The sequence below is a fragment of the Felis catus genome, chromosome C2 (assembly GCF_018350175.1).
Source record: "Felis catus isolate Fca126 chromosome C2, F.catus_Fca126_mat1.0, whole genome shotgun sequence".
Taxonomy (NCBI): domain Eukaryota; kingdom Metazoa; phylum Chordata; class Mammalia; order Carnivora; family Felidae; genus Felis; species Felis catus.
In genome coordinates this window covers 74,772,351-74,793,132 of record NC_058376.1, presented here as the reverse complement: position 1 = coordinate 74,793,132, position 20,782 = coordinate 74,772,351, and the positions used below count along the sequence as shown (strand labels likewise).

Here is a 20,782-nt window from a genome sequence, read left to right as displayed (position 1 = left end):
ACACAGCAGATTAAATAGGGGGAAAATCTTTAAAAAAAATAAAAGGAAAAGAAAGAGAAACATGACATCAAAAAAGTTCATTTTAAAAGCATTTAAACATCTTTCAGCCTTAAATAGAAAATGAAAATGCTGCACTTAGGCTTAAATTTTAATTTCCATCTTTGACCCTATAACCATAATCTGAGTCAGACCACATTGGGATAATTACTATTCCTCCTAAGTAGGCTCTCTGTTTTTTGCTTCCTACCTTTAACCAACCCTTCTCCCTGGTAGATTAATCTCCATAAAGCACCATCTGGATCATGGTGCTTCCTTGCAAGGAAATTGCACATAAGTCCTTTTGCCAAAAGAAAAATATCCAAAACATAAGTGGACATCTTCAAACCACTCTATGATCTGCTCTGAACCTATTTTCCAGTTTTCTCTCCCATTATTCTCCCAGACAAATGGTTTGCATATTGAGCCCTAAATATACCATACACTTCCAATTTACCTTGTGACCTTGAGAAAATTAATATATTTCTCTGAACTCATAAAAATACAAAATGGAAATGACATTGTCTGCACTGCCCATTGGCAGAACTGGAAGCCTTAAACTCAGTGTCCTAAAAGAACCAGAGGGTGAGGACTAGAATACAGTCTTTCTCATGCTTTTTGGTTGATACATAAGATTACCAAGTGCAACCCTTTCTCCACCAGATCTCTAAGCTGCAACCTAACATATGGGAGGCTGTAGCTCACAAGAACCTTTTTTTTTTTTTCAGTGCTCTTAAAATGGCCAGACCTCATTAACAGGCTCATGGAATGGTCCTAAAAGTTGAGATTACTTCAATCTCTTTCAGTATCTCTGCATAGAGTGTATATTTTGAGGGGGTAGGAATCAGTCTCAGACTGCATACTCAAGTGTGTGATAAATACTTCATTTCTTTATATTGACTGAATTTTAACTCTGAGCCCTTGTTTAGTTGGTTTCTAGGAAATTCAACTGCTGTCAGTAAGGTGGCTCTCCTGATATGGAGAATAAAATAAAATTAGGTTACTCTCCCATTATGGACAAAATAAAGATAAGTTTCATGGTATTTTAGAAACAGATGGCATAAGTTACAAAGTAATCTAAAACTCTGAGTTCAATAGAAATATAGACAGCAAACATAACCAGAAGAAAATACTCCATTCTTGGAGAATAATAATGCTATCATTGGAGAATAATAAGATTACTATTATTGGTGTTGTTGTTATAGCTAATGCTCATAATGGCAAAAGTAGGCAGTCTGCACAGTTCTCCATGTGCTCCTCTGTGGTTCCCAGCTTTCCTTGTGGTTAAGTGGGCCATATGACTAGGTTCTGGCCAATCGAATGTGGGCAGAAGTAATCTTTGACCTATTGCCCACTCTCAGAGTGGTCGCTTTCACGTTATTTCTATTTTAGTCCTTAGCAATTATCCCAGACAACACTCTGGGCCCTCCAAAGTGACCTTGAAGGCTGGTATATGGTATTCAGATGGTATAGGTTCAAGCAGGAAGCAAGCTGCAGGTCTGAGTCTCTAGCCTTCAGGAAAGCTCCCCTCCCCCCATTATACATCAGACTGCTATGTGAGAAGGAAATAGCTCTGTATGGGATTAAGTCCTTGAGATTTGGAAGTCTATTTTCTAAAGCAAAATAGCCCATTCTACCTCAACTAATACAATTAGTAAGAGCTTACTATATACCTTGCACAGCTCTAAATGCCTTACATATACTAGCTTTTTCTAGAATGGAATAGACACATTAGCACATATTATGATGTCATGGTAATAGAATCATGTGGAAGTACAAGCCTAAAATAGTCATTGAACCCCAAGTTCACCACACACATCCTTGCAGCATTTCTTCCCCCCACCCTTCTGCTTCTCTTAATCTCACACATCCCCAAGGAAGAAACAAAACAGCAAACAAAGGAAGCAAAGGAAGGAGTTCTAATTTCTATTTGTTTTCTGTAAAGACATAAATCCAGTCCTGCTTGTTAAGAACTCCTTGGGTGTTACACACTCCTGTCATTGCTCCTAACTGGAATAAACAGGTGAATGAATCATTTTGCCTTTTCTAAATGCTGGCACCATCACGGTGTAGGCAGGTCTCCAGACCAGGAGATGGTAGAGCTCACTTTCCTGATGGTGTTCGTGAGTTACATTACGATTAGAGCACTTGTGGCAAGCTACTGCCTCAACTGCTCACCTTGGCCCTCCCCACTGCAAAGGAAGGACCACTCAAAGTATGAGAAAGTAAGGAGGCTATCAACAGCTTGCAACAATGAACAGCAAGGATGTGGGATCTGATCCCTCTGCGAGGCACACGGTTCAGTCTACTCTAGCTGAGGAAGGCACTAGCAAGCTGGGGAGGAGTTTGTACAGGTACTCCTAGAATGGATTGCCATGCAAAATTACTTAAGGGCCTAAGATGTATTTTATTTCTCACACAGGCTAAGTTTGGGAACATGGTGGAAGTAGAGGATATATTTTTAGTCTAAAAAGGAAGCAAAAAGCAAATGTTCCAAAGGGGGATCAAAAACACCTCCAAGCAGGAGGGAGAAAGCCTCAGAACCCAGGGAGTGGAAGAGAGCAATACTTTTGCAGGCTCTGGTTATGGCAGTGCCTCCCAAAAATGAGATGGCATATAAGTGGTCAGAGACATAGGAAACTTCAAAACAAATTAAAAACTAAATGGCAAAAGTTTTCAGTGATGGAAAGATGGAAACAGATTGAAGAAAACAACTGGTGTACTACTTAAGCATGCATATGCATACCAGTGGTATGCTACTAAATGTTTAATTAGCTTTACAAAAAAATTACGCATATTTATGCAAGTTTATGATACGTTTGACTAGGAATAAATGCTTGATTATTTTGATTGCTATCTACTCAGCAAAGAAGTTGCTCACATCATTGACCTATGAGTTGAAATCTGACATGAATATTGGTTGCTATTTGCCTACACATTAATAAGAGGAAAATGAAACAACAAAGGCTTATGTGAGCACTTAAATAATTCATGATAATGTGCATGACTTCTTTACTGAATCAGTTAAAATGTTTTAAATACTGGAAGGATATTTCCTCAGTTTTCTGTGCTCTTCACAATGAGATAGCCACAGATACAACACACTTCTAAATGTAACCCATAGTAGGGGTGCCTGGGTGGCTCAGTCGGTTGAGTGTCTGACTTCAGCTCAGGTCATGACCTTGCAGTTCGTGAGTTTGAGCCCTGCGTGGGCTCTGTGCTGACAGCGCAGAGCCTGGAGCCTGCTTCAGATTCTGTGTCTCCCTCTCTCTGCCCCTTGCCCGCTCATGCTCTGTCTCTGTCTCTCAAAAATGAATAAACGGTAAAAAATTTAAATTTAACCCATAGTATTACTGTTTTTTCATAACTTTCTTAAGCTTAAACAATCAGCAAAATAATAAATCAAGCCCTGATTGGTAGTGTTTGCTGAATTCTATGGTGTAAATACTGCCACAATAACTAATGAATGCAGGGTTGGAAAGAGATATGCAGCACACTATCATACGATATTTCCACCACATGGATATACTGGTCATAGATAACCATGTGCACAGAAAATAGTTCTTTTTCTAATTAGTGGTCATAGGTAACCTCTGGAGTCCCCCCAGATTCCTAGTCTTCATGATCCTTTTGAATCTGATGGATCTGCGGTTTCTGATCATGCTTAGGTGAGATCTTCTGGGGGGCTGTGAACACTCAGAGGTCTTAATCTCTTCCATGTACAGGGAGGGTAGTTAGGGGAGAACATTCTCCTCTTTCTGGCCTCTAGGAATCTCCACCCTCCCAACTTTTGCTTCTCCAAGGCCCTCTCTCTACTCCTAGGCTCCTAGCAAAATTCCAACACAGGCTTAAGCTTTCATAGAAAGCTTTCAGCAAAACAGCCTTTGAATTCCCCCACACTACCTTCCTGCTAACCTCCCTGATGTAAAGAAATTACAAAAGCTGTCTACTCTTTCAATGGTGGAAGGAAAAGAGAAGTCTGGAAAAACAACATAAATTCAATTTAAAACTTTACCTCACCTCAGAAGTGTGTAGGGCTGAGGCATGTCTTCAGTTTGAGTATCTACAATGGAGCCATACTTTCTTAGCCAATAAGGTATTTTAGTAGTCCTTGGTGCAGTTTTTTTTCCTAATAATTAAAATACTTGTGAAAACTCAACAAAAATATGACAAAAACCTCTAGCCAGATTCATAGAGCGATAACCACTAAGCATAAGACCTACACAGCAGAATTGAAGATTATAGTCATTAGTCAATACTTCCTTTGCTACGTAAAACAAAGTAAACCCCTTGACCTTAGAAGAACAGGGAAGAAAAAGAAAAGATGAAGCCTGTGAAAACCGGAAGGATATGTTATAGGTAAATGGCAGCCTAGTGTCTAGCACATTAAATGGGTGTCCGCTGGGTAATAGTCATCATAGCAGTCATTATAATAGAAAGATCCAGAGGAAGATCACATCCATGAATTTATTGTCTAGGAGTTTGTTCACTATAGGGACAGGACAAATTTTAGACAATAATTTTGCATCTTTAATATGATGACAAATCTTGGCCTCTAAGATATAGGCACAGAAAGCAATAAAGATAAGTAAGAGGAAATATTTCAAGGTTTACAACGCAGAAATAACTTTAGAAATTACTTAGAAGGCAAAAGTGCCACTGCAGCAAATGAAATTTGTGACATGTAGTGCAGACTTGAGATTTCTTCTTAGAAAGGACAAAGGTATAAAAGTCATTAAAACAAAGAAAATGATGAATATGAAGAACAAAGATTAGAGAAGTACAATTTTGAAACTACAGCTATTTCTGATGTGGCTGAGCTGCATAAACTGGATAACTCACACTCACACACACCAACACGCATACACACACTCCTTAGTATCAGAGAGAGAGATTGGTCAAAAGAATTTAAATGGAGCTGTGAGGTAGGCAGAATAAAGCCTCCCACAAAGAAGTCTGCATCTGAATCCTTGGAACCTGTGAATATGGCAAAGGAGAATTAAGAATTCAGATGGGGGGTGCCTGGGTGGCTCAGTTGGTTGAGTGTCCAACTTCGGCTCAGGTCATGATATCGCGGTCCATGAGCTCGAGCCCCGTGTCGGGCTCTATGCTGACAGCTTGGAGCCTGGAGCCTGTTTCAGATACTGTGTCTCCCTCTCTCTCTGACCCTTCCCCATTCATGCTCTGTCTCTCTCTGTCTCAAAAATAAATAAACGCTAAATATATATATATATATATATATATATATAAAGAAAAAAAGAATTCAGATGGAATTAAGGTCGCTAACCAGTTCACTTTAAAACAGGAAGACTGGGGGCAACTGGGTGGCTCAGTCGGTTAAGCGTCTGGCTCTTGATTTTGGCTCAGGTCCTGATCTCACAGTTTCGTGGGTTCAAGCCCCGCATCGGGCTCTGTGTTGACAGTGTGGAGCCTGCTTGGAATGCTCTCTCTCCTTCTCTCTGCCCGTGCCCCACTCATGCCATCTCTGTCTCTCAAAAAGAAATAAACTTTAAAAAATAAATAAAGTACAATAGAAAGATCATCCCAGATTATCTGGATGGGCCCAATGAAACCACAAGCGTCCCTAAATGTGGAAGAGAGAGGTAGGAGAGTAAGTGTCAAAGGGATATGATGTTCCAAAGATTTAACCAGCTATTGCCAGCTTTGAAGATGGAAGTGAACCAGAAGCCAAGGAATGTGGACAGCCTCTAAAAGCTGGAAAAGGCAAAACAAATAAACAAACCAACCAACATACAAAAAACAACTTCTCCCTGAGAGCTCCCAAAAAAGCAGCAGCACTGTGGACACTGTGCTTTTAGCTCAGTGAAACCATATCTTATTTCTGACCTCTAGAACAGGAAGAAAATAAGTTTGTTTTGTTTTAAGCCATTACATTTGGGGTAGTTTATTACAGCAGCAATAGGAAACACAGACAGCTGGAATAAATTCTACATAGCACACAGCCTGCCTTCCATACTCCTCCTTTGCTCTTCCCTCTCACACCCACAAAACAAGAAAGTGAAATCCATTTTATTTCCTTCCTGAATCATTTTGACAAGAAGTATGTGATACATTTTACAGCTATTTTGATGAAAACTTTCTAATACGTACAAGGTGAACAGACAAGTACGAGGAGCCCTCGTGGACCTACCATCTGGCTCCCATAATTATCCACATTTGGTCACTCTTGTCCCATCTAATTTCCACCTACTTCAACCCTCCCCAGTCAATCAACTTAGAGATGTATATAAAATGCACGTACACATACTTGAAACTTGGAATGCACAAATCCTAGCTGTACATTTTTAAAATGTTTATTTATTTTCAAGAAAGAGAGAGAGAGCGAGCACAAGTGGGGGAGGAGCAGAGAGAGGGGGAGGAGCAGAGAGAAAGGGACACAGGATCCAAAGCAGACTCTGTGCTGACAGCAGTGATGTCAGGGGCTCGAACTCATGAACTGTGAAATCATAAGCTAAGCCAAAGTCGGGTGCTCAACTGACTGAGCCACCAGATGCCCCAGCTGTACATTATGATAAACAGATACATACAAGCCATTCAGACCCCTAGCATATGAACATCTATCTCTATATTCCTAAAAAGTTTCCCAATGTTGCTTTCCCACTTCCAACATCCATTTTCCCATAAATGGAACATCCTCTTTTGATTTCAACATGTCTGTTAGACTCATTCATGTCGTTACAAATCCAGTAGCTCTTCCCTGTTTGGGTTGAGTAGTATTTCCTTGTATAAGTTTGTTTATCTATTTTTTGTTGATGCACATTTGGTTTGGTTCTAGTTCTTGGCTATTGTGAACAAAGCTGCTATAAACATTTTTATACAATCTTATTTGTGCACCTGTGTTTTATGTCTCTTAGATAAATTTTAAGACTGGAATTGCTAGACAAAAGGGGAGCTGTATGTTTAACTTTGTAAGAAACTGCCAAACATTCTTCCAAAGTGCTCATACCATCTTACATTTCCATCAGCAGTGCCTGAGAGTTCTGGTTGGCTCACATCCTCGCCTAAAGTCTTTTTAATTTTAGCAGTTTTAGTGAAGATACAGTGGTATCTCATTGTGGTTTTAATTTGCATTTCCTGGATGACTAATAACATTGAACACTGTATATGTTCATTGGAGATTATATATATGTTATATATATATATATATATATATATATATATATATATATATATATGTTATATATATGTAATTGGCACCTTGATCTTGGACTTCCCAACCTGCAGAACTGTGAGAAATTTCTGTTCTTTATAAGCTACCCAGTTTATGGTATTTTGTTATAGCAGCACAAATGGACTAAGACATAACCCAGTTAAAAATTGAAGCAAGCACTACACAAAAGAAGATATAGAGGTATATATATATACACATACACCTGGTGTGGAGGTTGGAGATTATATATATACATATATATGTATATACATATATGTGTGTGTGTATATACATATATATGTGTGTGTATATATGTATGTATATATATATATATATATATATATACATATATATATATATATATATATATAATGGTCTTGTTCTGGTCAGTGAGAGCCTCTTTCTGGTTCATAAATTTTCTTTGCTGGAACTTCACATGGTGGAGAAGTTAGCCATATGGGGTCTCCTTTAGGTTGCTAATCTCATTCATGAGGGCTCCACTCACATAATTTAAGGCCTCCCAAATGTCACTAATTCCAACACATTATGGACATTAGGATTTCAACATAGGAATTTGGCAGGGGTAGGGGGATGATACAAACATTCAAATGATAGCAGGTTGTTTATCCTATTACTGAGTTGTGAGATTTTTTTCATTTTTTTAAACATTTACTTATTTTTGAGAGAGAAAGAGAGAGAGAGAGAGAGAGAGAGAGAGAGAGAGCGAGCAGGGGAGGGGCAGAGAGAGAGAGACACAGAATCTGAAGCAGGCTCCAAGCTGACTGTCAGCACAGAACCCGAGGCGGGGCTCAAACTAACAGACTGCAAGATCATGACCTGGGCTAGAGTCAGATGCTTAAACGACTGAGCCACCCAGGGGCTCCAAAAATTTCTTATATATTCTGGATATGTATACTTTGTCAGATATATATTTAAAAAATGTTTTCTCCCAATGTGATGCTTGTCTGTTAAATTATATCAGTGGTGTTAGTTCATTAGCAGAAGTACTTTAGTTTGATGAAGTCCAAATTTATTAATTTTATTATTTTGTGGTATTACTTTCTGTGACGTAAGAAATCTTTGTCTACTCCCAAGTTGCAAGGATATTTTTTATTTTCTTCAAAAGCTTTAGAGCTTTTTACTTTTACATTTAGGGATATGTCCCAGCGTACACAACTTTTGTGTATATACTAGTTTTTGTATATGATATAAAGTTATATTAAATTTTATGTATAGCATGTGTAGGGTATATTCTTTTCCACATAGATATCCAATTGTTCTAGCATCATTTATTGAAACAACTTCCATCTTTATTGAATTGCTTTGCTGCTTTTGTCAAAAAACAATTGACTGTACAAATGGAGGTCTATTTCTGAACCCTCTATTTTGGTCCCTTGATCTGTTTCTTCTTATCCCAATACTATACTGTCTTGATTATAATAGTAAGCCTTGAAGTCAAATAGTTGTAAATACTCTAGTTTTGTTCCTTGTTTTAGAATAGTTTGTTAATTTCTACAATATGTGCCTGCTGAAATTATGTTGAGAATGGGCTGAATATATAGACCAATTTGGTTCTAACGCCTTGGCAGCCTACTAAGCAAACCAAAACTTAAAGCCTATAAATACATTAAGGTTAAGAAAGCATACCTAAGGCAACCAATCACAGCCAATGAGGCTTTCCCAAATAAGGCAACCACATAAAGCTAAAGCCAATCAAATCATTTCCTTGTTTTGCTTCCCTTTCTTCTTGATATAGTCAGTCTTGCCACTGACTCCTGTTGATGCAGCATTCCTAACCACTTCTGACTCGGCACTGCTGAATTCAAATCAATTTTTGATCAAATAACCTCTTACAATTTTTAAGATGCCTCAATTTATCTTTTAACAATGTTGATTCCAACCTTTCATTTATTTTTTATTTTTTTTTGAGAGAGCATGAGCAGGGGAGAGGGAGGGGGGGGAGAGAGAGAGAGAGAGAGAGAGAGAGAGAGAGAGAGAGAGAGAGAGAGATACAGAATCAGAAGCAGGCTCCAGGCTCTGAGCTGCTTGTTAGCACAGAGCCTGCGCGGGCTTGAACTCACAAACTGGAAGACCATGACCTGAGCTGAATTCAGTCGCTCAACTGACTGAGCCACTCAGGTGCCCCCTCCAACCTTTTGTTATTACATGCAAGGCAAACATAAACATCACATGTATGTCTTTGCACATGTGGGAATGATTCAGTGGGATAAACGCCTAGAAGTAGAACTGAAAAAAAAGGGCCTTGTGAAATGTAAAGATAACCCATACATGAAAGAGGTTACCACTGTTTGGTTTCTCTTATTTTTTTCTAAAACAACTAGGAAGCAACAATAACAAAGGAATTTTTGCACAACTCTACAATCCCGGAAAAAGCTACAGTTTGCATAGGTCAGTATAGCAAGTTCCTTTCTGTACCTGTCACTAAAACAGTTACCACAATAAATATAATAAAGAAAATCCTGGAGTCCTGCATTTGGGAAGTTTACTGCTAATGGCTAGGTCTACTACTTGGGTTTGTTGTGAATGGATGGATACTGACTTAGGATTCTGATGACTAAGGAAAAAGGAATTTTTCAACATTGTTTGTATGGGGGGGGGGTGCCCTTGAAGTGAAGAGGGGCCCTTTGATTTTAGTCCTGGTTTTGCCACTAAATAACTTCATTACGTTTCACAGGTCACATCCCTTTTATGGGCCCCAGTTTCCTCATAAAATGACAAGAGTAGTAAGGGGAAAACGTATTTAAAGTCCTAGAATTGATTCGATTACTTAGGGAGAAAATGAAGATAGAGAAGGAAAGGGACCCAGGATCTCTGAAATCTGGGACCCTCTTACACGGAGAGTTTTTGGGAGAGGAGCCAGCAAAGGAGAATGGGGAGCAGAAAAGGAGAATGTTATGTCCTGAAAACCAGGAGAGGGAAGCCAACAAAGGAGAGCGCTGAGCACCCAGGCTTCTGAGATGAATGCTGAGCAGTCCAGTGTCCACTGACAATATGGAATTGTTGGAAGCCTTTACGCAAGCCATTTCAACAAATGAGTTAAAGTCAGACGAAAGCCAGTTAAAGAGTAAACAAAATCATTTGTGATGCCTTTATAAACTGCTCAAGCTTACTGCAAACCCACAGCTGGTCTAATTCATCGGAGCCCTTCTCAGATCCGACCTTCAGCGATTCTAAAGCACTTAATCAGTCCATGACTCCTCTTGCCTCCCAAGATTGTTCTGAGAGTGTTTTATAAACAAAGACACCGAACAAAAGAGTGGGGCAACCGTTGGTTTTCATTATTCTATTACACTACTACTGTATTCATTTTGTACTCGCTAGGCTCCTCCAAGCTCCGTAAATACCTACATTTTCTTAAATTGGCAGCCACCCAGAGAGAATTTATCAAACCGGTTTCCTCGCCCGGCACCCTGTCAGTCCCTGCCCAACTCTCAACCCCTCACCTCTCCAAATCTTTGACCTGGGAAACTCAATTTCGTAACTCCAACCCGGAAACAAAGAAGGAGGGAAGGGGTGGTGGGAGGCGTAATGCGGCTGTCTCCTCTGGGGGCTCTGAGCGCAGGCACTAATCCTCCACGGACCGTTTGTGCTGCCCTCCTAGGAAGCGTGGCGGGGGTGGTGCTTATTTTCCTGACGGACAGAGTACGGGTGCCGGGCGGGCTCTCGCGGAAGTCCATGCGCCATTGGGAGGGCCGCAGTAGCTGCTCTGTGCCCTTGTTGCCGAGGGCCTCTTCCTGGGTCACTCCTGGAGCAGGGGCCGGACTGGGGCTGACACCGGGGCTCCGGCGTGGCCCTCTCGGCGCCCGTGTGACCTCCTCGCCGGCGGGATGTGGCGACTACGCCGAGCCGCCGTGGCCTGGTAAGTGCGGGCTCAGACCTGGCCCCGTTATTTGGGGGGCCTCCGGAAAACCGGGTTATCCCATCACTACCTCCAGAATGTGCACCTAACTCTCAGGCCAGGCGGAGGGCGGTTGGAGGATTCCGGGATATTTTTGAGGACCTGTAGTTACAGGAGCCCTGACTGGGCTTACCTGAAGTCCCGGCTGCAGTACCGGCCCTTGTGCCTGTTTTCTGTGCCGCCAGAAGATTCTGGGCTCCTTTCAGTCTTGGCCTTCTCTGTTGTCCTTCTGTCCCTGTCCTCTTTCACCTTTCTGCCCTCGCTGTTATCTCTGTCTCTGGTTGCTTCTTGTTTCTGCCCTCTCCCTCCCCTCGCCGTGTCCCTCTTAACTCTTTTTCTTCTGCCTCCACGCCTGGTGTGCCTTGCTCCTGCAGGTACTCTGTCTTCTGCTAGGGTAAAGAGGACTCTGCCTCTTGCCTTCGTCCGCAGACTAGACTTGCTTTGGAGTCAGATCTGAAGCAGTGACGCAAATGGTGGCCGAGGTGGTGATTAGAGATACCCTGTTAACAGCAGCTTTTCAGTGTTAGGGAGAAAGGCTTGCTTTGGATGCGAAGTGGTGAATATAGCACCAGCTTTCTAATCACACTTATTTTTGCCCTGGCCTCGTTTAATCCTAAGTAGAAAATCATAGGAGTTTTTTCATTTCTGTGGGTTACTACGGGCATTTTAAAGAGATTTAAATTTGACTTTATCTTGACACATATTTGTGTTCTAATATCCTTAGACACTTTCAGGCTTAACTCATTGTTGCAGGCTTTTGAGAAGAAGTAATATGCATCAATTAAGGTTGGAAAAACTTGGTTTTCCTGAATTAGCCTCCAAACACCTGTCTTGAATTTTTTTCAGAACGTTGTTTAAATAGTGTAGGTAATTTATAGTGTTTATAAGGAATGGAATCCATTTGTTTTATAAAGGTTAATTTGAGTCTATATTTAGAATCAGATGACATACAACAGTTACAGTCAATTAGAATAAGTGAATAGTTATTTCTAATTTAATGGAATTTGAGTTTCTGAGTAAATCCATAGCCCTTGATAACTACAGTAGATTATTTACTACTTTTTGTTTCTACTCGTCACTATTTCCTGGAGAAACCTATCTAATTTTATTTGAATAAAAAGAGAAAAGACTTTGCCAAAAATAGCATACTTCATTGGAACAATTAAGATATGTAGGAAAACTTTAAAAATTGACCTTAACAACAGCTAATTAATAACTGACATTTGTTTGTGGATGTCGTTGGGGTAAATTATTTCTAAAGTTACTATAGACTCTACAAAGTCATGGCTTAAAAGTGTCTTATGTTGATAGTGCAGTTTAGCTACCCTGCAGAAGTAAAGATCTGGAAAGTTAGAAGCCTCAGCTCTGAAATTTGTCTTTTGCTGTATTTCTTCTGCAAAGAAGAATACGTGTTATGAAGGAGTACACTTAAATTTCCATTCTTTTTTTTTTATTTTTATGTTTATTTTTGAGAGAGAGACCAAGTGCAAGCAGGGGAGGGGCAGAGAGAGAGAGAGACACAGAATCTGAAGCAGGCTCCAGGTTCCGAGCTGTCAGCACAGAGCCCGACATGGGGCTGGAACCCACAAACTGTGAAGTCATGACCTGAACTGAAGTCAGACCCTTAACTGACTGAGCCACCCAGGTGCCCCTGAATTCCCATTCTTAAACAGATGGGAACATAAACATTTTTTGACATACATCTCTAAATACATACTCCCATATTTAGGTGCAATAAATATTTGTGTAAACTTGTTGAAAAGAGAATTATGTATTAGGAAATGATGCATAGGTTAAAAGAGATGGTAGAGGAGAGAGAATAGATGGTTTTGGGGGCAGCAGAGGAGCTTGCTTTGCATCACATTTGATTTTCACTTTGGCCAAATGTAGAAGTCTGTATTCAAAATACTTTTCCTTCAGAACTGTAAAGGCACTACCACATTTTTTTCTGGCAACCTTTGTCAACGAACACGGAATACAGACTGTTGGGACAATCTGATTTCTCTGTGTTTGTAGGTATCCTATTTTTCTTTTCTTCCCAGACCTTCCCTGCCCTGCACCCCACACACACATGAGCTTTAGCTCCTCCCTGGCAGATTGTTCATCCTGGGGGCAAGTGTTCGTATTTTAACATTCAGCTGCACTGGACTGAGGGTGACACAGCCTTTCCCCAGATGGTGCTTCAGTAAATCTCAATTTCTTCTCCTCTTTTTACTCTCTTACCTATATCTCAAGAGGACCCTTTTGTGGAAAAGAGTCTCTCCTGTATGAGCATTGATCTTTTAGAGTATCACCATGAATTGGAAGCTCTGGAAATAATACTTGAGGATACCTTCCCAAGTACTAGGATTTTGTTTTTGTTTTTTTTTTTTATTTTTTTTTTTAAATTTTTTTTTTCAACGTTTATTTATTTTTGGGACAGAGAGAGACAGAGCATGAACGGGGGAGGGGCAGAGAGAGAGGGAGACACAGAATCGGAAACAGGCTCCAGGCCCTGAGCCATCAGCCCAGAGCCTGACGCGGGGCTCGAACTCACGGAGCGCGAGATCGTGACCTGGCTGAAGTCGGACGCTTAACCGACTGCGCCACCCAGGCGCCCCTAGGATTTTGTTTTGAGTCTGTTAGCTTTTCCAGGGGATTGATTGAAGAACATTTTACATGTGGTTCCTGATTTGGACCACCAAATACTCTTTTTTCTTGGTGTCACCCACAGCTGTTGTTGCCACCATTGTGGAAACAGGGATTTTAGAGGTTTGGGAATAAAAAAGGAAGAAAATAACGAAAAGCCAAAACATCTTAGCAATATGACTACTTGGGTCTGGAGTTTATCTATTTGGATATATATTTAGATTAACTACTTTCTTTAAAAAAGCAAACAACTTTTGAGGGATAAAGGACTACTCATCAATAATACATTAGTAGAGGCTAGGGCAGTTATTGTTGAAATGACATTTATTGAGCACTTACTGTGTGGTCATTGCTAGGTTCTTTCACCTTTTGTTTTGGTTTTGTTCTCCCAATAACATATGTTCATTCAGCAGATTTATTAAGTGTCTACTGCTTGTGAAGCATTGGGCTAGACTTTAGAAATACAATGGTAAGCAAAACAGACAAGACCCCTCCCTGGCCTTATGAAGATTATAGTTTATTAGTAGAGACAAATATTAATGCAATAATTACATTATTATGTAAAACAAATTTTATGTGCCCTAAAGAAAAGTGCAGGGAACTAAGAACTGTAGCAGGGGAACTCTAGTGAGAATGTCGATGCCAGGAGAGAAAGGGATACTGAGGTGAGTACTGAGGTACTCCTTTGATATCTAAGGGGTGGTGTTCAGTAGGCAGTTGGACACAAGGATCTGGAACTTAACTGTTTGTACTAGACGTACAAGTTTTGAGAAACGTGGATATGCAGATGGCAGTTGAGGAGATGGGTGTGGATAAGGTTGCCTGGGAAGAATGGGTAGACTGAGAAGACAAGTGACTTTACATCTAAGCCCGATGAACTCCCAACATTTAAAAGGTTGTTGGGGAGGAGGTGCCTGAAAAGGAGTGGCCAGCGAGTAGGAGTAAAGCTAGAGACTGTGGAGATTGAGGGCATTCCAACAAGGAGGGGGTGTCAACGCTGTCAGATATTGCTGAGAGAAAGAAAATGCGAATCGAAAAAACAAATGCCCACTGGAAGCCTTCAGGGCACTCAGTGAGGGCTGTTTCACTGAAGTGAGACAAATGGAAATCAGGTTGGTTTGGCTTTTAATAGAGGAGCTAGAGCAGGGAACTGGGGTCTGTCTTTCTCTCCTTTAAACTGACAGAGACTTGACTAGTGATTCCTGAAAAGGAGGGAGGAATTCAGAGGAAACAGGGATTTGCCTTTAAAAGGCAGAAGAGTACTTCCTTACTGTAATCTTACAGGGCTTGTGGAGGAGGGTGGGTGTCAATGCGGTAGGTAAGCGACAGCTTGTGTCCCTCTGATGGCTTCCATTTTCTCCCAAGAGTCGGAGGAAACAAGGAGAGATGTGGGAGGGTAGAGGTGGGTGGGGAACATCTGAAATAGTCCTAGCAGAGAGTGGAAGAATGAATTGATAAAAAGTAAGATGGCCAAGCTTTTTTTAGGGCCTAGCTGAGATGTCTGTCCAATTGGGTGTGACTTTCTTCAGTAGTGCTTCATTCCCTTGGTACAGGCTTAAAGTGATAATAAGGTTCATCCAGGGTTTGCATATTGCCAAACAAGTGTAACAGAAAGTCAGAGGGCAAGGGAGTTTAGAGTATTTGCAAAAGAGCCTTTAAGACTATGAACCAGGCTAACTAGGTAAATAGATAAGGTGGAGACTGATAGGTTAGGGAGAAGATAGAAGTATCCATGACCTGGCTGTTCCTATAGGGCCAAAGATGGTTGTAGTGAAGGGGATTATGGTCTGAGAAGAAGATACTTGAATTAGTGATTATTGACAATAACTCTGATGTAGATGTAATCCTGTTTTAACAGATTAAAAAACTGAGGCTTTGGTAAATTCATAATTTGCCCTTGATTGCACATGAGTAAGCAGTGAAACTGGAACTGGAACCAAAGTTTATCTGACTCAAAACACTAAGTGGTTGGCTATAAGGACAGGGTTGAAAGAAGTTTGAGCCAAGTGTTATGAAGCCGTGGGCTATTCCCCCAGTTGGTTTGGCTCTTGATTGTTTTATATCTGTAAGTGTAGTAATCTTAGTCTCCCAGCTAAAACTTTAGGATTACTATTTACTGTTTTCCTTGTCTCCTGTGTCTAGTCCGTCATTCTGGTGTCTGCCTTTCCCTTTCCTTTCTTAGTGCTGCTACCTCACTTTAGTGTCTTCTCTTGTATCTGTGCAACTGATACACGATCGCCTTATTGCTCCCCAAATTACCAAACACTGGGCGGCTTCAACGGGAAAACATTTATTTCTCACAGTTCTGGAGGCTGTGAGCTCCAAGATCAAAGTGCCGGCATATTTGATGTCTGCTGAGGAATCACTTCCTGGTTCCTAGATGGGGGCATCTTTTTTCTGTGTCCTCACATGACAGATTTGTGCTCTTCATCTCCTTATAAGGGCACCCAACACATGGGCACATCCATGACTACAAATAAACCAAATTATCTCGCAAAGGCCTCACTTCCAAATACTTCATGTTGGGGATTAGGCTTCCACATACAAATTTTGGGGGGACACAAACATTCAGTCTGTAGGACGTTGCCTTTAATAACCTTCTTTCATTGCTGTTTGATTACTCTTACTTACTCTACTCAGAAACTTTCAGCCAGGTACTTTATGTGGTAATGATTTTTTCCTTAATTTCCATCCCTGGGCTGTCTCAGGATCATGAGACGTAGAGGAGAGACCAAAGAATAGCTGTTCTAAGCTGCTGGGATTTTTGTGTTTGAAAGCAGGTTTGCATTCATTTTGTTTTCACTTTTACTGACAGTGAATAGCAGTTAATAAAATAAGTCTCTGCCTTTTTTCTTTTCATCTCAATTCCTTGGATTGGGATAGCTTGCATGTAGTAAATGAGAGGGAGGGCTCTGGAGTCCCACTGCGTCAGTTTGAATCTTCATATAGGTGTGCACTTAGACGAGTTGTGTGTGTGTGTGTGTGTGTGTGTGTGTGTGTGTGTGCGCCATCTTTTCCTTGTTGGTAGGATGGAGGTAATACTAATACTTTCATCGTAGGATTTTTAGCAGGATTAAATGAGGTAGCACATGCCGCAGCAGTGCCTGGAAATGGAGTAAGTGGTTAATGTAAGCTATGGTATGATGTCGTGTGCTTGGTGACATGCACCCATGTGCATTTTCTCTTGTGCATACTGCTCTTTTTATGTCGTTTCCTTCTCATTGTTACCCGGTCTGATCTTTGTCCCATTTTGGTTTTCTTTTCAGTGAGGTCTGCCAATCCTTAGTGAAACGTAGCTCTGGAATCAAAGGAAGCTTACCACTACAAAAACTGCATCTGGTTTCACGAAGTGTTTATCATTCACATCATCCTACCTTAAAGCTTCAAAGACCCCAATTCCGGACATCATTTCATCAGTTCTCCTCTTTAGCTAACCTTCCGTTACGTAAATTGAAGCTTTCTCCAATTAAATATGGCTACCAGCCTCACAGGAATTTTTGGCCAGCGAGATTAGCTGCAAGACTCCTAAAACTTCGATATCTCATACTAGGATCTGCTGTTGGCGGTGGCTATACAGCCAAAAAAGTGAGTAGAACTTTCCACTGCTTTTCCAGTTATTTTAGCATGATTATTTGAAGGTCTTATAACACAAATCGTTTTTGTTTAGTGCAGTTGAATATTTAAAAATGTATGGTGTATCTCTACCATGTGCTAAATTAACGTTGCAAATAGGAAAATGCTCTTTGGATCTTGGTTATAATTACAGTAGGTGAGAATGGCCTAGTGGAAGGAGCACTAGGGTGGGGTGAGGTCACCTGGCTTTGATTTTCAGCTTGCCACTTAGTAGCACAGACAGGAAAGTAGGTGTCATGCTAACACAACCACTTTGGGGCATCTTTGGGAGCAGAGGCAAGGTGTCCTGACCCCTGGTTTGTGTTTCTTCCGTTCCACAGTGTTGTTTAGCTAAATCATGAAGCCTATTTGAAGTAAGAATATATTTTCAATTTTTACATTTTCCATATTTAATAAAAGGACGCTTACGTGTTCTATATGCTTGCCTACTAATTTTTTTTCAAAGGAACTGAGGCTATTTTGTTTCTAAAAATTTTGACCATAATGTATCGCTCTTTGTAGATTAGCATGTTTTAATTAGATAAACTAAGGTGGTTTTTCTTTATTTTTTGTATGACATTCAGAACATTCGATTGGCATATTTTCTTTTCTTTTAGACTTTTGATCAGTGGAAAGATATGATACCTGACCTCAGTGACTATAAATGGATTGTGCCTGACATTGTGTGGGAGATTGATGAGTATATTGATTTAGGTTTGTATCATCAACGTTAAAATACGTTTTTTTGGTCATATCTTCGGGAAAGAGAAATAGTGGTATTGAGATAGTTTCTTCACTCATGAGTTCACTGTGTAGCAGTTTTATTTTAATGATAAAATAGAATATCAAAGAAAAAACTGGTAGAAAAAAAATAACCCCTTCGTCCATCACTTTCACATAGCTACTACTATCCTCATGGACATTTTCTTTTAATTGAACCTAGTCTGTGTATGTGGTTATTATTTTAGTTTCCTTTTTAAAAGTTATATGGCAACAGTATACACTTTGGCTTCTTTTCCTGCCCAACACATTTGTTAGCCAAAGCAGCCTCTCTGGACATCACTTTCAGTGTTCTGTATTCTCACCCAGAGCAGATGCACCATAACCCACCTCACTAGTTACTTTTTATTGGATACCTTGGTGACTTCTACTTTTTGTAGCCAAGTCCCTCAAAGCCCGCTAGAGTCCGTAATCATTTCTTGCCATAGTCAGGTACTGTTCACCTTTTTCTATAATAGGTAGATGAGAAAAAAGTATATCTGATAGTTCTGATTGCCAGTATGTTATGATGATTTAAACAAAATTTTCTTTTAATGGAATTACTTTCCTCAGTCTTTTCTTTTTTTAGAGTTTGTTTAATTTCTTAGGTGCATATGGGGGTGGAATTACTCTCTACATGCACTTACAGCTCTTAAAGATAAAACCGTGCTGCACTGACAGAGGGATCTGCAGGAATCTGTAGCATTCTTTCCATGTTTTTCTAATATTCGTGAGGAGAGCTTTTACCTTGATGCATTTGCCAGCACCACAGTGTGGGGCTGAGGGTCGGGTTCTGAAGCTGCACTGGCCAGCCTCAAGCCTGACTCCCTGCTTCTTTGCTGTTGTGCAGGCTCATCTACTTAACCTCAGTGCCCCAGTTCCTCACCTGTAAAGTGGGTTTGGTGATAACTGTTCTGTAGGGCTGCCTTGAGGATTAAACAGGGGAGTGCTGTAACAGCATTTAGAATAATATCTGACATACTCTTTATTTTGAGAATATTTATGTATTTTAGTCCTCTGCAGAGAAAATTAAGAAAAGTGCATTCTAATTCAGAAGATACTGTACCGTTGTACAAAACTTTGACAAAATTGAGCATCAAAATTTTCGTAAACAAAAATGAATACTTTGACCATTTTATAAATAAAACCAGCAAAAATAAAACCGAAGTTTGCCATGGGTTCTTAGACAGTTATTTCCAAATGTTAACAAGTGTGAATTTTCTTAGGGTCTGTGAAAGGATGGAAAAAAGTAATGGAATTCTATTTTTTATTTCATTACTGTCTTCGAGTTTGGACCAGGTGTTTCAAGAGGTGTTTTTCTGTATTTTCTTTGATTCTTGGCCTCTTTGCTGTGACTTTCTCCTTAAAGGTACTTCTGATTCCAATACAGCATTAACATTGTTAATACAGTACTTATAGTTCCTGGCATTTAACTTATAAATGAAAAGTTTCCATCTAAGCCATATATCTGGTGACTCTTTAAAAACATTTCATGGCCTGTGGAATATCATCACAATGACATATTGTTTCAGATACAATTATAGTTGTAATAGGGAGAAAAATAGAAAAATATTGTAAGTTTATATATGATGATTATTTCTATTTTGTCAGTGTTTTAATAGTCAAATTCTTATTTTGAGAATTTTGTTTGTTCTCCAGAGAAAATTAGAAAAGCACTTCCTAATTCAGACGACCTTGCAAAATTGGCACCTGACTTTGATAAAATTGTTGAAAGCCTCAGTTTACTGAAGGACTTTTTCACCACAGGTAAGGAAGGACCCGTTTGATCTCACTTAAAATGTCAGAAGACCCAGAGGAAAAATACTAAGATGTATTCATTTGTTTATTCGTATCTTTTAAATGAAAACATCTAGTACAAATGGAAAACAAATTTTTGAAAAAACAGATACACAAAGTTTTGTTGCTCAGTGGTTTTAAATTTTGGTTAGTGCAACAAAATGAAAATTTGTAAGAGGTTAAACATACTTGGCTTTAGTCAGTGAGGGAAAAAACGATCTCTTGTTCCTGACAAGTAGGTTAGACTTCCTATGTGCTTGCTTTTCATAATTGGTTAGAGCCGATTTGGTGATTTTAAAACAAATTTAATTATGATGGGCCGTAATGAGTAGAATTTACTAAGGTTGATCTTGGCGTATTTGCCCAACTCACACCCTATCATGATATAACTCTGAGATCTCAGACATTTGTTTGCTCATTCCTGTCAAATTTTACATTTCTATTTCCCCTTTTGCTGATTTTTCACAGGTCACAAATTGGTTAGTGAAGTCATAGGAGCTTCTGACCTACTTCTCTTGTTAGGTGTGTAAACAGACATTTTTGCTGACCTTAACATGCCTTTTAAATGCTTCTAATAAACTAGTTGCAAATAAATTGCAGACAAAATTTATGCTGCTTATGCTGAATTTTAAAACTCCAGAACTCTATTGGGCAAATTCCTTATCTTACAGGTGAAAATAATAAAATAATTATCTTGCAGTAAAACTAAAATTCCTAAATACGTTTCTATAAGATTAAAAGTATTAAAAAGAAAGTTTGTTTAACCAAAATATTTTCTTGAAATTGATCTGATCATTTCTGATAATTGAAATGAAAAGTAATTTTAGTTTGTCTCATCTGTCCTGTCACCCTTTGACATT

The 20,782-nt window shown here is 39.7% G+C and overlaps 1 protein-coding gene across 8 annotated transcripts in view; it reads left to right on the top strand.

The window, feature by feature from the left end:
- Nucleotides 1-10,899: 10,899 nt before the first annotated feature.
- OPA1 (OPA1 mitochondrial dynamin like GTPase) overlaps nucleotides 10,900-20,782 on the top strand; it is an 85,957-nt gene continuing 76,074 nt past the window's right edge. For 3 of the 8 annotated variants that reach the window (XM_045037124.1, XR_006585156.1, XR_006585157.1), the window contains exons 1-5: nucleotides 10,900-11,087; nucleotides 17,021-17,339; nucleotides 17,984-18,080; nucleotides 19,785-19,892; nucleotides 20,391-20,444. In XM_045037124.1, the coding sequence (XP_044893059.1) occupies nucleotides 11,056-11,087; nucleotides 17,021-17,339; nucleotides 17,984-18,080; nucleotides 19,785-19,892; nucleotides 20,391-20,444 (610 nt within the window). In that variant the 5' untranslated portion in view covers nucleotides 10,900-11,055. The remainder of the gene's footprint in view (nucleotides 11,088-17,020; nucleotides 17,340-17,983; nucleotides 18,081-19,784; nucleotides 19,893-20,390; nucleotides 20,445-20,782) is intronic. The other 5 variants (XM_003991770.6, XR_006585155.1, XM_011285875.3 and 2 more) reach the window with 4 other exon arrangements.